The 15471-nt window shown below is 56.9% G+C and overlaps 1 protein-coding gene across 1 annotated transcript; it reads left to right on the top strand.

Moving 5' to 3' along the window:
- Nucleotides 1-1109: 1109 nt before the first annotated feature.
- Nucleotides 1110-4061, top strand: POU3F1 (POU class 3 homeobox 1). Its single transcript, XM_069477718.1, has one exon. It carries the CDS (start codon nt 1160-1162, stop codon nt 2510-2512), a length of 1353 nt encoding a protein of 450 aa, XP_069333819.1. The 5' UTR covers nt 1110-1159; the 3' UTR covers nt 2513-4061.
- The last annotated feature ends 11410 nt before the right edge of the window (nt 4062-15471 follow it).

Raw genomic sequence — 15471 nt, 5'->3', positions numbered from 1 at the left:
CTCTCCAATCCCGGGGTGTGAGCCTGGCCAATGAGCCGTTCACGCTGAGAGAAGGAACGAGAAGGCTGTGGCAGCGCGAGACAGATACTCCTGGGCCCAGTGTCCATCTCCCTAACCCCCCCCCCCCATCCCCGCCGGCAGCGTTCTCCCCGGAGCCACAGCCTCCACCTCGACGTCCTCCGCTTCAGGAACCCTGGAACGCGGCCGGGTTGCAGGAGCTCGCGCATCCCGGTGGAACCGCTGCCGCCCGCCGTCCTGGCCCCGAGGCGCCCGCGCGGTACTCACCTGGGCCGCGGTGCTGGGAGAAGGGGCGCCCGCGCGGGGCGTGAAGCCCGAGTTGGTCCGACTCTGCCCGTGCCGGACCCGCTCTCAGGGCGACACAGGTCGGCGGAGTTGCGACGCTGGGACTAGATGGAGAAGAAGGAAAGCCGGGGCCGGCCGGGCCGCGCAGCCACGCAGAGGAGCGCTCTGTGCATGCTGGAAGCCGCGGGAGGCGAGGCGGACGAGGGGAGCAGCCGCGCCGGAACCGAGCCGGGAATCCGCACTGCCTCCCGCTCGCAGCCTCCAGGACCCGCGGGAATCCTGGCCGCCCGCAGCGGCTCTGCGGAGAAGGAGCGCCCCGCAGAGCCCGAGCGCCTCCCGGAGCCCGCAATTCTCGCCGCCGCCTCTGGCCGCCCCGGCGGGATGCGGGCGGGAATTCAGCTCGCGTGGAATGTGGGACCGGCCGGGCTCCGAGTCTCCAGCGCTGGGGAAAGCGGGGCCCACGCAACCAGGACGAGAGGGGGTGCGGTCCCAGTGCCACCCCCGCGCCACTCCCCACGTGGCGGCCGCGCCCCCGGGGCGTGAGTGTGTACGCGGACGGTAGGGGGGCCGTGAATGAAGCCCCAGCGGCCAATCAGCACGGCCGGCGCGCGGGACCCCAGGAGCGAGGCCCAATGGCGAGCTCTGCGCGGCCAGGCCGGGCGACGGGCGGGCGCGGGGGGCGGGGGCCGGGGCCGAGGGGGGCGGGAGGCGGCTCCGCGGGCAGCCAATGGGCGGCGGGTGGGGTGGGGCTCCGGAGAGCCGAGCGGGTCGGGGCTTTAAGCCGGCGGAGCGCGGCGGCGGGGCCCGCAGACGGAGCGGAGCGGCGGCGGCGGCGCGGCGCTGGGCGCGGGGCGGCATGGCCACCACCGCGCAGTACCTGCCGCGGGGCCCCGGTGGCGGAGCCGGGGGCACCGGGCCGCTCATGCACCCGGACGCCGCGGCGGCGGCAGCGGCGGCGGCGGCCGCCGAGCGGCTGCACGCAGGGGCCGCGTACCGCGAAGTGCAGAAGCTGATGCACCACGAGTGGCTGGGCGCGGGCGCGGGCCACCCCGTGGGCCTAGCGCACCCCCAGTGGCTGCCCACGGGAGGAGGCGGCGGCAGTGACTGGGCCGGCGGCCCACACCTGGAACACGGCAAGGCGGGCGGCGGCGGCACCGGCCGAGCCGACGACGGCGGAGGAGGAGGTTTCCACGCGCGCCTGGTGCACCAGGGGGCGGCCCACGCGGGCGCGGCATGGGCGCAGGGCGGCACAGCGCACCACTTGGGTCCAGCGATGTCGCCGTCGCCCGGGGCCGGCGGGGGCCACCAGCCCCAGCCGCTCGGGCTGTACGCGCAGGCGGCCTACCCGGGGGGCGGCGGCGGCGGCCTGGCCGGGATGCTGGCGGCGGGTGGCGGCGGCGCAGGGCCAGGCCTGCACCACGCGCTGCACGAGGACGGCCACGAGGCGCAGCTGGAGCCGTCGCCGCCGCCGCATCTGGGCGCCCACGGACACGCACACGGACACGCACACGCGGGCGGCCTGCACGCGGCGGCGGCGCACCTGCACCCGGGCGCGGGCGGCGGCGGCTCGTCGGTGGGCGAGCACTCGGACGAGGATGCGCCCAGCTCGGACGACCTGGAGCAGTTCGCCAAGCAGTTCAAGCAGCGGCGCATCAAGCTGGGCTTCACGCAGGCCGACGTGGGGCTGGCGCTGGGCACGCTCTACGGTAACGTGTTCTCGCAGACCACCATCTGCCGATTCGAGGCCCTGCAGCTGAGCTTCAAGAACATGTGCAAGCTCAAGCCGCTGCTCAACAAGTGGCTGGAGGAGACCGACTCGTCCAGCGGCAGCCCCACCAACCTGGACAAGATCGCGGCGCAGGGCCGCAAGCGCAAGAAGCGCACGTCCATCGAGGTAGGGGTCAAAGGCGCGCTCGAGAGCCACTTTCTCAAGTGCCCCAAGCCCTCAGCGCACGAGATCACCGGCCTGGCCGACAGTCTGCAGCTGGAGAAGGAGGTGGTGCGCGTCTGGTTCTGCAACCGGCGGCAGAAGGAGAAGCGCATGACCCCTGCGGCTGGCGCGGGCCACCCACCCATGGACGACGTATACGCGCCTGGGGAGCTGGGGCCGGGCGGGGGCGGCGCGTCGCCGCCCGCGGCGCCCCCGCCGCCCCCGCCGGCCGCGCTGCACCACCACCATCACCACACACTGCCCGGCTCGGTGCAGTGACCCTGCGGGCTGGGCCCCCGCCGGCGCGCAGCAGGGCGCGGGCGCGCAGCCCGCCCGCGCGGCCTGGACTCTTTTTGTTCGGTTGCTTTGGATTTTACAAAAAGCCCAGAAACTTTCGAACAAAACCAAACACCCGGACGACCCTCTTCGGTGATCGGCGAAGACGGCTTATAGGCTGCGTCGCCCAAGCCCCAGGAGAGAGGAGCGAAGATCCGGAACTCGCCAACTCACCCCGGGCATCCCGCCCGCCGCCTGCTCTCTGCCCCCATCCCCTCGACGACCCCCGCCCCTGCCCCTCGGGCTGTTCGGGGCCGGATCCCGGCAGCGGCCTCCCCACAGCGACAGGTAACGCGGTGCGGGGTGAGGGATTCCCCGGGAGAGAGGACGAAAAGAGGAGAGTTCCCCATCCCTCTCCCCGCGTGGACTCCCGAGCCTGCGGGTCAAGGGTGGGGGGCTGACACTCTATTCGCTCCACGCCTCTTCTCTCCTATAAGGATGCGCCCCACCCCTCTTTCCCCTTTCTCCGGGCTTGGTTTTTTACGGTTTTTATTTATTCGTGGAGCCTCTCGGCTCCTGGGGTCCTTCTAACTCCGCCCGCGCCCTTAATTTAAATCGCTGTATACTGTATTTATCGGGGCCCTGGAGGGGAGGTCGCGAGAGCCGCGTCTGTGTATAAAAGCAGGAAATAGCCAAAGCTTTAATCTAGCCTAATTTATTTTTTCCCCTTATCTTCCCCTACCTTCCCCCCAAAAAAGAAAAAAAAAAGAAAAAAAAACCTAACAAAAAAAAAATCGAGCGTTCATTTTTCGTTTCGTTTCATCCGAGCCCGGGCTTGGTTCCCGGCCACGCCGGAGGGGTCTGCGTTCCCACACACACCCAGATGGGAAGGGGCTTCTGCCCCGCTGCAGACTGACCACCGCACAGCGGGGCCCCTGCTCCCCGCGGGGCCCTGCCCCTCCTGGCCGTAACAAACGAAACTTGGAAAAGTTGGAGATATTTTTTAACCAGCTGTAGAAATAAGCCCTTCCCTGAGAACCTTCTGCCTGACTCCCTGCGGCTTCCCTCTGCTCCCTTTTCCAGCTCCCGAGGATGCGGGACGCTGGGGGAGGCCGGGAGAAAAATCCCCCAAGTTTGGGGTGAGGTGGGAACCATGTAAATATGTGAGATATGTACACACTGGTGGGGAGAAGAAACATTTTGTGCTTGGTTTTTATTTTTGGTTTTCCGAGTTGCCCTTCCTCCCCTCCTAAAGGATTTTGTACACCGACTAATCCGAAAAAGATATTTTAATATGATTTCCGGATTTCTGACCCATCTCTATTTATTTTCTGGATGTGTTTGGAGCTTCCCCCCTTCTCCATTTCTTCTTCTGTTTGTTATGGTATGAATTTAAATTTTGTTATTTTATTTTTTATTATTTTTTGAAACAATGTTTTGGTGCATTCTCTTTGTATCTTTATTGCAAAAAAAAAAATAATGTAGACTGGGAAGTTCCCTTTATATTTATGTTATAGTAAATATTTTATTACTCACATAAACATGTACCCCAGGGCTGTGTCCTGTCCTCTTTACTGCTAGGGCTGGGTCGTATTCGGGGGGAGTGATGGGATACCCTGCCTCACCTCCCTGAAGTTCGGTGCTGGCCTCAGTAAGACAGATCTCAGGGGAAGGCGACCACACAGACTTTCTTCCAGGCCAGTATCAGGACTTGGGCAACAGTTGGGCCCCTGCTTCAGGTGCGTCAGTTTAGGGAAGATGAAGCTGCCTCATGTCCCCCTCCCATAAACAGACTCTCCTGAGACCAGACCAGAGCCTGGGACAATGAACCACAGATACCACATGCAATTTGGGTCAGCCATTCCTCAAGCACAACTCAACCGCTCTTCTCGGCCAAGGAAGAAGCCCATCTCGGCCTGGATCACCAGCCCAGAATCTCTATAATCCCCTACCCGACACCCTGACCCCCAACTTTGATTTCACTTTGTACTTCGTATGTGGAGTCCAGGCCAACTTCACCATCCCAGGTCCTGGGCAGCTGGACGCCTGGTCAGGCCCCACCATCCTACCCCAGCTGGTTCCCCACCTGCAATCCAAACCCTCCTGGATCCACTGGGAGTTCTAACAGCATAGAGAGAGATCCAGTTAGTGGTCCCACATGAGCTGAGTCAGCCTGGGGAGGGAGCCCTGCCGATTTGCTTGGGCAAAGCCAGTCCCACTTCTCTGCAAACAAACTACCTGCCCCAACTTCTGGGGAGAAGTAAGGGCAGAAACAATTGTGCCACCGGAAAGATTTGACATCTCTAATCCAGGGGTGGGTGCCCAAGACCCCACCACCACAGAGATGCCTGTGGGAGGGAGGGAGGAAAAGCACAGACATCCTCAGACGCTCCTCTCTCCAGCCTTCAGCCTTCGGCAGGTACATCCCCTCCGAGAGGCAGGCTGTCAGGGCACAGGTCTGGGTTCCAGGTCCAGAGCCTAAGACTACCTGCATCCCAGGCAAGATCTTATATTTTCCTTTAAAAACCTGTTCTTAAAAATACTAATGAAAGAGCTGTTCCTGTTTCCTCCATAGATGCGGTTCTTTTCCCTTCTCAGGAGAAACCACACAAGTTTTCTCTTACTCTCTGTGGAGCCAGAGCTTGAAGGCACAATCTTTTAGCCAGGGAGAAAGTTGTCCCTAGTGAGGGTGTACGTGGGGCCCCTCCTGCCAGGGAAGCTGCCCAAGTCCAGGCCTGTGAGAGGCCTTGGCTCTAGCCAATGGCATCTGGGATACCCAGAGAGGTGTTCCTAGACCCCGAAGTTGGTGGTCTCCGGCCAGGCTGGGGCCTCAGGATGACTGTGATATAGTGAGAGTTCCTGGTGACTTTCAGGGCTCTGCCCCTCAATCTTGGGGGGAATTGTCTCTGCAAGGATGAAAGCTGCCTCGGGTTCCAAAGGCTCAGCCTCTCACTCCCTGCTCCTTTTTTTTTATTTCCTCTCCAGTCCAGCCTAGTGAGCGAAAAGCCCTGTAATTGGCACCGGTGTCCCAGCCGTTCCACACCCCGGTGGGCCACCTACCCTCCTTGGGCTTCCTAAGGAGGAGGCTGGGAACTTACTAGCCAGGAGGGTGATGGCACGGCCTGCCGGGAGCAGCTGGCCACCCTGCCTCAAGCCCCTGGTTTCCTGCTCGGTTAAGTACAAAACTTCGAAGCCGTCCCACACTCCTCCCTACGCCCTCCTTATTTCCCCATTCCTGGATTTGTCCCAGCCTTGGGGCCCTGAAATGGAAGCAAATGTAGCTCAGAGCTTCCCGCTGCCTGCGCAGCCCAGAGCCTCAGCAGGTTTTGAGGTTGGAAAGGGCCACCGGGAAGATGGGGCCTTTCACTGGCCTCTGCCTGCAGCTGACACCAATTGATTGATTGATTTCCTAATTGTCTGCTTAATCCTCTACAAGAGGGTGGGTTTATTATTTAAGCAAGTCAACTCAAAAACAGCAAAACAATGCAGCCTCCCAAGAACCAGCAGCAGCTGAGGAGTTGAACAAAAAAAAAAAAAAAATGGGGGAAAAAAAGTGGAAAAAGGGGTGGAAGAAAATCTTTCACTTTGCAAGGATTTTGCTTAACGAGACACCAGCCTGGGAGAGCTACCCAGTGATCAACTCCTTGGATGCAGACGGCCCCAGATCTCCTTCCCCACCCAGACTCCAGCCTGGGATGATGGTAGGAACCCCCGCCCGTTTGACTTTATAAGGAGAAAACCATAGGAAGAGAAATATTTTTCCCTGGAGTCTTACCCCTGGATAGAATAGAGTTTAGGAAAGGCACAGTCAGCTGTGGGCTTAACTGCATCTTCTCCATCCCACGTGTATGTGTATCTACCTGCTTGCTCCTGAGAGCCTTAGACTTGGTTTATTCAAGAGAGGCATGTGTCCCTAGCGTCAACCTCCAAGGAAGTCCAAGCTTTCCCTAGCAAATTTGGAATTTTCTGATCCCATCTCCCTCCCTTTCTCACTTGAACAAAATTATTTTCTGTGATCATATGGCCACAGATTTCGGTAGTTCAAATTTCTCTCTCCCCATGTGAACCTCTGCATGTTGGTGTAAGAATTTGTGTGTGTACCACTGTGTGTGCAAATCCATAGCTGATCCCAGAGGTAGGAGGGGGGAAAAGAAAATTCATGCTACACCGCTAATGCTTTGAGCTGGAAGAACATTTTCTGGGTAGAGTTTGGCCAATACTGGAAGGAAAGAAGATAGCCATCGTGGTCACCCGTGGTCATCAAGGCAAACCCAGAAGGTAGCCTGTGCTGAGCCCCAAGAACATCTATATTCTCCCCCACCTCCTGCCCCAGAAGGCTGCACTAGCTTGCATAACGTGTTGCACGGCTTAGGTCCTGTGCAATAAACCCTGGACACTAGGACTCGACTGGATGCCCACAGGACTAGTTGACCCCCAACCACAGCTCCCATTTAGAGTTGTGTGGAACCCAGCCTTCCCTGGAGAGGCTCTGGGCCTCTAATAACACACCCAGGACCAGGCTGTCTCCTTCCCTGGGACTTTCCCCAGCAAGGGCTTCAGCTCCAGAAAGAGACCCACCTAAGCAGGGGGTAGAGCAAGAAGAGGTTGGTTATCAGGCCCAGCTGCTCCCCCTAAGCTTAGCCAAGAGGATCTACCCAGGGCCTCTGGCTTGGTGACTCCAGGGGCAGCTGGAGGAGTCTGCCTGTCCTCTTAGAAGGCCCTGGAGTTCAAATGGTGTTTGGCCATGCAGGGCTCCCCTTGCTGCCTCTGAGGCCTCTGTGTGCGAGGACTGTCCTCTGTTGGTCCCAGAGCAGGGACGTGGCAGCAGTCTCCAGAGCCACCTTGAAGTTGAGCATGCCCCCCAAAAGTCAGCTTTAACTTGGTTACCCTGCGGGGGCTGCCAACTAGAGCAGAGACCACTTTAGCCCCCAAAGGAAGCAAGCCCTCTCCCCCTCTCTCTCTCTCTCTCTCTCTCTCTCTCTCTCTCTCGCACATACACAACTGCCCACGACCCTTCCCTGTTACTCACAGCCGCCCTCAGAAACCTACCATCCTACACCACCTCTCTCTCTCTCTCCACTCATCGCCCCGCCATCCCTCCTCCTCTCAGCCAGTTAAAACCCCAGTCCAGGCTCCCGCCGCCTTGCTCACTCACACACACGCTAACACACCTGTGGGCACATCCACGCCACTGTACGGGCTGTCCAAGACCAGCTTCCTGGTCTTTGGCACTGAGCTTTTGGGAGTCCCCCAGTACCTGGCACCTGTAATATTTGATTAAGCACACACTGCTAGCCTGTGTAGCATTTGACCAGGTCCCCTTCTCTCCGGATTTCCAAGCACTTAACCCCACAAACCACTTTCCAAACACATCCCTGCCCGTCATTTTCCCAGCTCCTCCCAGATCTCTTCCTGCTCCTTTCAGATAATTAAAGTTAGGCTGTGTGTTTGTATGTATGTGTGATCTTATTTTTTAAACACACACCCCCACACATACATATGCGTGTATATATACAAACACACAGCAATTAGATCTATCCGTTCCTGCCGTCGTCCTTCTTGTGCAGTAAAACCTCAGCTACGCATATGCCCCCACATCGCCACACGATGAACCCAGCATCACCTCGTCACAGGGTCCCGATGTCACACACGCACACACATATACACACACACACATACAGTGACACTTGCACACAGTTACACCCAACCTCTAGCTCCCTGGTATTTCTCCAAGGGCGTGACCCACCTCCCACGACCCACCTCCCTCCCGGGCATCTGAGTGGGCTCTCCTTACATGACCTAAGTACCAGCAGGGCTTTGCTCCAGTCCCTCCCACCAGCACACACACACCAGTGGACATGTCTCCCGCTGCGCCTGACCAGGGTGGGTCTGGGTATTATTAGGCTGCAGAGACAGCACGGAGGCATATGGTCTCGTACACAAGAAATAATGTTCATGTTAAATCAGACCTCATGCATAATGCATGGTGCCTGATCTCACATTATTTTGGGTGTTCGTCAAAATCAGTGTTCTTTCTTGTGAGGGCTCCTGAAAAGAAGGGAGAAAGGCATTTGCTAATTACACCCACAGCCTGGACCCAGAGAGCCGGCAGTGCCACGGGAGCCTCCCTCTGGCCCCACTTCACCACCCGTGGGTCTCACCCCTCTGCCCCACTTTGTCTTCCCACATGGAAGGAGGGGCTGCCTCGCGTTTGTGGCAGGCGTAAGGCCCCGTGTTATTTTTATTTCTTTTCTCTCGGCTCTCTGTCCCCGGAGGGTTCTGGGGAATAGCAGTGGCTCTGTCGCTCTCACACCCGATTCATTTGCCGTTTTATGAACTCCCCGTTGATTCATCGCCTCCCTAAGTCAATGATTCACTCCTGATGGCTTTTCAGAAATCCTTCTTCAAAGGCGCCAGATTATTCTGCTCGGAGCAGGAGCAGGAGCCGGAACAGACCTGGACCCTGCTTTGCTACTGCTGGTGGCCTGAAATGGGATCTTGTCCCCATCCTTGGGCTTTCCCTGGAGCTGAGCCAGCCTGGGGAGGAGGGAGTGCCCCCTGCACAAGAAGCCGGTAGAGCTGACCCAAGCAGCTCAGGGACAGACTGAGCCCATGGCAAGGCCTCCTCCAGCCTGTGCGGGTCACCTGTCTTCTCCCATTGTCATCACAGTCCCCCCAGAAGCTCTCTGTGCCTCAGAAAAGGCAAAGAGCAGAATGGTGAAGGCACCTAGGTACAAACCCTGACTCTACCCCTTATCAGTTATGTGACTTGAGGCCAACTGCTTACATTTCTGTGCCTCAGTTTCCTGATTTGGTGACAATGGCAGTTCCCTTATCATAGAGTTACTTTGAGAATTAAGTGGGATAATGTACACATAGCGTTCAGCACAAGTGATGAATGAATGAAATCTGCCTTATTGTGAGGTCTGGGCAGGACACTGCAGAAGCAAGTGGACAGGGAAGAAAGCCATAATGTGACGAACCCCACCCTGGCCCCACTCTGTCCAGGGCACTCTGGCATACCTACCCATCACTTACTCTGTGCTTTATTTTCACTATCTCACATTAATTATTTCTATTTTACAGATGAGGAAATTGGTGCCTAGAGAGTGTTAGTGACCTGTCCAAGGCAGCAAGACTGGTTAATGATAGATGCTGAGATAAAACTCATTTTGTCTGGGTCCCGGGTCCATGTTCTTTTTACACCCCCTACTGGTGCAAACAGTGGTGTTCAGTGCTTGGGTATTTGCCCAAGGCCAAGGAGGTTCCAGAGCTCAGGACAGGCCAGGGAGAGAAGCTGGGGACCAAGCGTGCTGGAGCTCACTAGCTAGAAGTTTCCCACTTCTTCACCACCCTGCAGCTCAAGGAAAGTGGGTAATTTGCCTAGGATCACTAACACAGTTAAGAAGCCCTCCTGATCGGCCCATTCCAGGCTACTATGTGCTGAGCAGCCATATGTAGCAGCCGAGAATGCGGGCCCTAGCTGGGCACAGTGGCTCTTGCTTGCAATCCCAGCACTTTAGGAGGTGGAGGCGGGAGGATCACTTGAGGCCAGGAGTTTGAGACCAGCCTGGGTAATACAGCAAGACCCTGTCTCTGCAAAAAATTAAAAAAACAAGCCAGGTGTGGTGGTACACACCTGTAGTCCTAGTTACTCGGGAGCTGAGGCAGGAGGATTACTTGAGCCCAAGAGTTCGAGGTTACAGTGAGTTGTGATCACGCCACTGCACCCTAGCTAGCCTGGGCAACAGAGTGAGACACTGTCTCTAAACAAAAAGAATATGGGCCCTGGCGTCTGCCCAGATGTTCATTCTGGCTGCACCACCTACCCATGGGGCTTTTGGCAAGCTGCTAAGCCCTCTGTACCTCAGTTTCCTCATCTGTAAATGAAGAATTGCTGTGAGGATTAGATGAGAGATGATTATTATATAAATACTTAGAAGAGAACCTCACACATTGTAAGTACATGTTAAATGTTAGCTATAAAAATAATTTTATATGTACAATATATATTATTATATTATTACTGAGCTGAAGCAGTGCAGGAAAATAATACTTTGTGCTCTCTCCACCTAGAATTATTTCTCTTCATGCTCAAAACCACTCTGAAAAGAAAAGTTCAAGATCTCCACCCCAGTCCACAGATGAGGCACTGGGGCCGAGAATGTTGAGGGTCTGGCCTGAGATAACCCAGAAAATTAGTAACAGGTACAGTCTCAGCCTATTCCCCACTTCTGCCTCTTTGTGGCAACTGCATGTCCCCAACAGCGTGCACTCAGCCCCTTCTAAGTACTAGGGGTCTGTGCTGGATTCTCGAGGGACAGACAGCACCCAGAGGGTCAGGGAAGGCCTCATAGAGGCGGTACCATTCAGCTGGGGCATGAAGAATAAGTGGGGGTTTGCCTGGGGGCGCCTGGCTCTGGGCCTGATCCTAAGGATACAAAGTCACTCAGCCTGAGCCCTTAGATCCCATTCACTCCTCTTTCTTGAACATTCCTCTTCCTGGGACCCTTCGACCAGTGGTAAGCACAGAAGATTCAATCCAGCTCCTAGACCCTGGGAAGCCACCTACCATGAGTCTAAGTCTGACTATCGATTCTTTTAGGTCCCAACTCCTAGTTCTACTGCAACCCTGCCCAGAGGTTGATCACCGCACCATGCCACAGGGAAGCCCAGCCTCAAAGCTGGGACCCAGCCATCTGGGTACAGGTCTCACTCCACTGTTCATCTCAAGTCAGGCCATTTGTCATCCCTGGACCTCAGTATATGAAATGCACATTCCTTCATCCATCCATCCATCCATCCTACATCCACCCACTCACCCATTCATTAACCCACCCACCTATCCATGCAACAACCATCCTTTCATACATCTACCCACCCATCCACTCATCTATCCACCCTTCAACCACCCATACAACCACCAGCCCATCCATCTACCATGCATTCATTCAATCATCCAATCTAACTATCAGGCCTTATGTTAAGCACAGAGATAGGTTAAGACCAGTCCCTCTGTCCTCAAAACACATCTAGATAAGCCTCTTCCCCTGTCTACCTCTCAGTCACATAGGGTAGGTATGTGAGGGACCAAGTGAGAAAGCTAGGAGGAAATAATGAAGCCTACTGCTGCGTCTATGACTCCTGTGTCAGAGCACTGGGAACCTCCATGCCTCTCATGACTTCAGGGCCCCACGGAGCAGGGGTGAGGGGTGGAGTCCACATGGCTCTTCACGGCCCTCGTACGCCTCTTAGCTCTAATGTCTTACTCCAGGGATGCCAAGTGCTGACCTAAACTAGAAGGACTGCAAAGGAAGTGGGGAGAGGAAGGAGCTTATGGACATAACTCCTGCCAAGACTGAAGATCCCCACTGGGACTCGGGTTTCTGTCAGAAATGGCAGCAGTATCTCAGCACCAGGGAGATATGGGGAAGTGTTCTTGTCCTAGGCCTGTCATCATCTAGCTGTGTGACCTTGAACAAGTCGCTGCCATTCTCTGGACCTCAATTTCTCCCCACCAGTGCAGAGTGAGGGGTGGTCCCACTCAGGCCCCACTTCCCTTCCAGCCCGGGTGGGCCTGCTCCTCTGACAATGGGGCCTCTCTGACCGGCCCACACACAAGGAGGGGTAGGAGATGACGTGGTTGGCGTCCAGGGCCCCGAGTCCTCTGGCTATTCAACCCCCCTCCCCTGACACAAACAACCCTCAGTTGCCTCCCCCTCCTGCCCCCCAGAATCTGGGCACAGCTGGGACCTGCTATGCCCTGGCCACCCCATGAATCACCCCTCTATGGTCCCTGGGGGAGTGGTCCAGGGAGCATCCTACGCCCCACACAGGGTGAGGGCCAGAATCTCGGCCCTCAAGCAGGCAGTGTCCACAGGAACAATGGGGGCCTGTGGCTAACAACCGGAATGCAGTTATTGTCCTGCCCTGGCCCCCAACCCCAAGGCCTCAGGTCCCCAGGCTGGGCAGGCTGGCGTGGGTCGGTGCGTCAGGCACTCATGTGCCAGGGCTGGGAACATGGGGCCTACTGCTTCCCTTCTCTGGAAGGCAGGCGAGTAGGCTGATAGGCCAGAGCCCACCTCCACACCCAGCCTAAGAACCCCATGCACATGGTGAGGAGAAGATGGGATCCAAGGAAGCCGGGCCCCCAACCCACCCATCCCCAGCGGACTTAGAGCAGACTCTCAGCAAAAGGGCCTGGCAGCTCTGAGACCCAAGCTATACATCACAGTGGGGAGGGGGACCACATTAGAATAATGCAGGATTAGAGTGGGGTTGCTATAGCGACGTATTAGGGCAATACATCTAGGGAGCCCAGGCCCCTTGGTGATGTATGACTCTGTTCAGCTGTGGGGAGCAGGGGGAGGGGACCTGTCCCACCCCATCCCTCCCAGGGGAGAGCAGACACCAAGCACTCTCTTCACTGGGGGAGAACATCTGCCTTGGACTCCAAAAATAGGCATCTCAGAATCCTGTTAAGACTGAAAGAGATGCCCTGCCAACCCAACCTCTGACATCCACTCGGCTTCGAGCCCTCAGCTCTACCCCTACCCGTGCCCATCCCCAACCTCAGCCCCTCCAGGCCCTGCCCTTTCTGCCGAGTTGCTAAGGACCATTCCCAAACTAGTTGCTAAGGACCATTCCCAAACTCTCTCCCTCAGTAGGAGGATTCACAGGACTCTATCTGGGGGAGGGGGTCAAAGAAGGGAACAGAGGGGAAGGAGGGGGACTGTCCTAAAACACTCCTCAGCCAAACCATCTGAAGCTGTGAATTTGAGAGAAGCCCAAAGGGTAAGTATGAGGACACACGTGCTGTCCCCTTCTCACTCAGAGCCTCCCCATGCCAGTGTCTGGGTACCCCACCCTCAACTAATCCCAGCTCTGGGAATGTGGCTTCCCTCCACCTATGCTCAGGGCCACCAAAGGGGTGCACGGGTGACTAGCCCTAATGAAGAAACCGGATGGAGCTCCCAGCAAAGGAGGACTCATCCAAAAACTTCACGTGTGTAATGATATGTGACAAAGTCAGGTCATGAGCTTCCTTTCAAACTGCTGTTCAAGTCATTTGTACTGGCTTGCCAAGGCCTGGCCCTGGATCCCCTGCAGAGCTTAGGGGAAAAGGATTCTCTCGAGATAACCCCCTTTGCTACATCCACCTTAGCATCTTGGTGAGGGAGGAGGAGAAAGGACAGATAAACCCTTCAGTAATCATAGGTGTGCCTGTATTTCCCTGTCTCTCCATAGCTTGACTTTCCCTCTGTGTACCGTGTGTGTGTGTGTGTGTGTGTGTGTGTGTGTAATCCTCGTGTGTCCATGTGTGTACACACATGCGTGCTTTGCTTCCTCACTGAATAGTAATTTTTAGTTAATTCAATTGATTACAATAATTACACAACCCCAAAAAAGCCTTCCTTTTTCCTTTTGAAAGTGACACTCTGGCCTTGTCACTTTGAAAGTCATAGCTCTGGCTCTAGCCCGAGCTAGAAGAATCTGACCACAGAAGTCACGCCCTCCCATCAGAGGATGCAGGTAGGAGGCCAGGGCAGAGCAGGGGGCATGCACCCCACGTGCACACACATGCAGAGACACACAAATGTACGCTCTGGCCCCATCCCTGGCACTGTCCAGACAAGAAACTTGGTCTTTATCACTGACTGGGAAGAACCCAGAAATGGGGTTTCTTCTCTTTCATTTTATGTGTCTCCCTTCTCACACGCACACAGACACACTCGCACACAAACACACACACAATATACATATGCGCTGACACGTGGCGGAGCAAAGAGAAAGAGCAAAAGAAGGAGGTAGGTGGAAGACAGTGTGTGTCCCCAGAGGCAGTTCCTGGGGTGGGGGCGGCAGGGTGTGCAGGGCATCGAGTGGGCAGGAGACTTCATGGCTTCCTCTCTTCCCTAGCCAGCGACCAAAGGTCAGCTCAGGCGGCTCAGCCACGTGCAGTCCACCCACTCCCCTCATCAGGTCATGTGAGACCAGGACCAAAGCGCCATCAACACTCCATTGTCTTCCAGAGCCCAGCCTTGTGCTGAACCGAACAAGCGTCCTCCAGCCCAGGACTGGTTGGTGACCCTCCAGAACCTTTGGTTCCCTCCTGAGGGGACCCTCTGAAGGGGATCCTCAGCCCCCACCCATCTTGAGGGAAAGCTGGGTAATGCTCAGCCGGACCCCATCCCTCTTTGGCACTTTACGTCCCCTTCTGGGAAACGGGGAGGAGCCAGCCTTCCATTTCCACCGAGAACGCCTGGGCTGAGGAGCAGGGTGCAGAGGACGAAGGGCCCTCTTCCTCATGTTCCCTCTGAGGGGCACTCACAGCATCCGTGCCACCTCCCTGCCCACTCCCCAGATCCTCTGTGGGGAAAGAGAGCGCAGCAGAGAGGACCGAAGCATGGCCCTGAAGGTCATTTTGTACGTCAGCACTGGGATGGGCCCCAGAGCCCCTTGTGCCCTGGCTCCCAGCCTGGACCACAACACAGGCGCCATTGACTCCTGTGCACCCTCTTGCCCAAGATGCACACAAAGCCGTGGCCCTGGTTCCTGCCCACGGCCTCGAGCCCCACAGGACCCACCCGGGGAAGGCAGCCAGGGCTGACTGGCAGGAGGGAGGGACAGTGACCCTACACAAGTCTCCTGGATCTGGGCTGAAGGCCCTCATGGCCAACCTCTAGGCACTGTTCTACCCAGCCTGGAATGGAGTCAGAGACCTTGGGGACCCGGCTAGGGCAGATTCTCTGCCAGTGCCACCTCTACCCACTCTTAATCCTATTTACACCTTGCAAAACCAAGGACAGCCATCAGGGCAAAGCCGCCCTGGCCCACCCTCTGTCTCCCACAGGGGAAGTCAGGTGGGGAAAGATGGTTGTGTCGGGGGGAGGGGGATTGGAGGGAAGCGGGGGCTGAGATGTTCCAACCCTTCTGGGGGCTCCAGTAAGGGGAGGGCTGCCCCA

This window comes from Eulemur rufifrons, chromosome 8 (genome assembly GCF_041146395.1).
Source record: "Eulemur rufifrons isolate Redbay chromosome 8, OSU_ERuf_1, whole genome shotgun sequence".
NCBI lineage: Eukaryota > Metazoa > Chordata > Mammalia > Primates > Lemuridae > Eulemur > Eulemur rufifrons.
The sequence above is the reverse complement of the archived record's forward strand: the minus strand, read 5'-3'. Positions and strand labels throughout refer to the sequence as shown.

Excerpts from the sequence above, each read along its gene's own strand:
- POU3F1 (XM_069477718.1), top strand. The coding sequence starts at position 1,160 with ATGGCCACCACCGCGCAGTACCTGCCGCGGGGCCCCGGTGGCGGAGCC.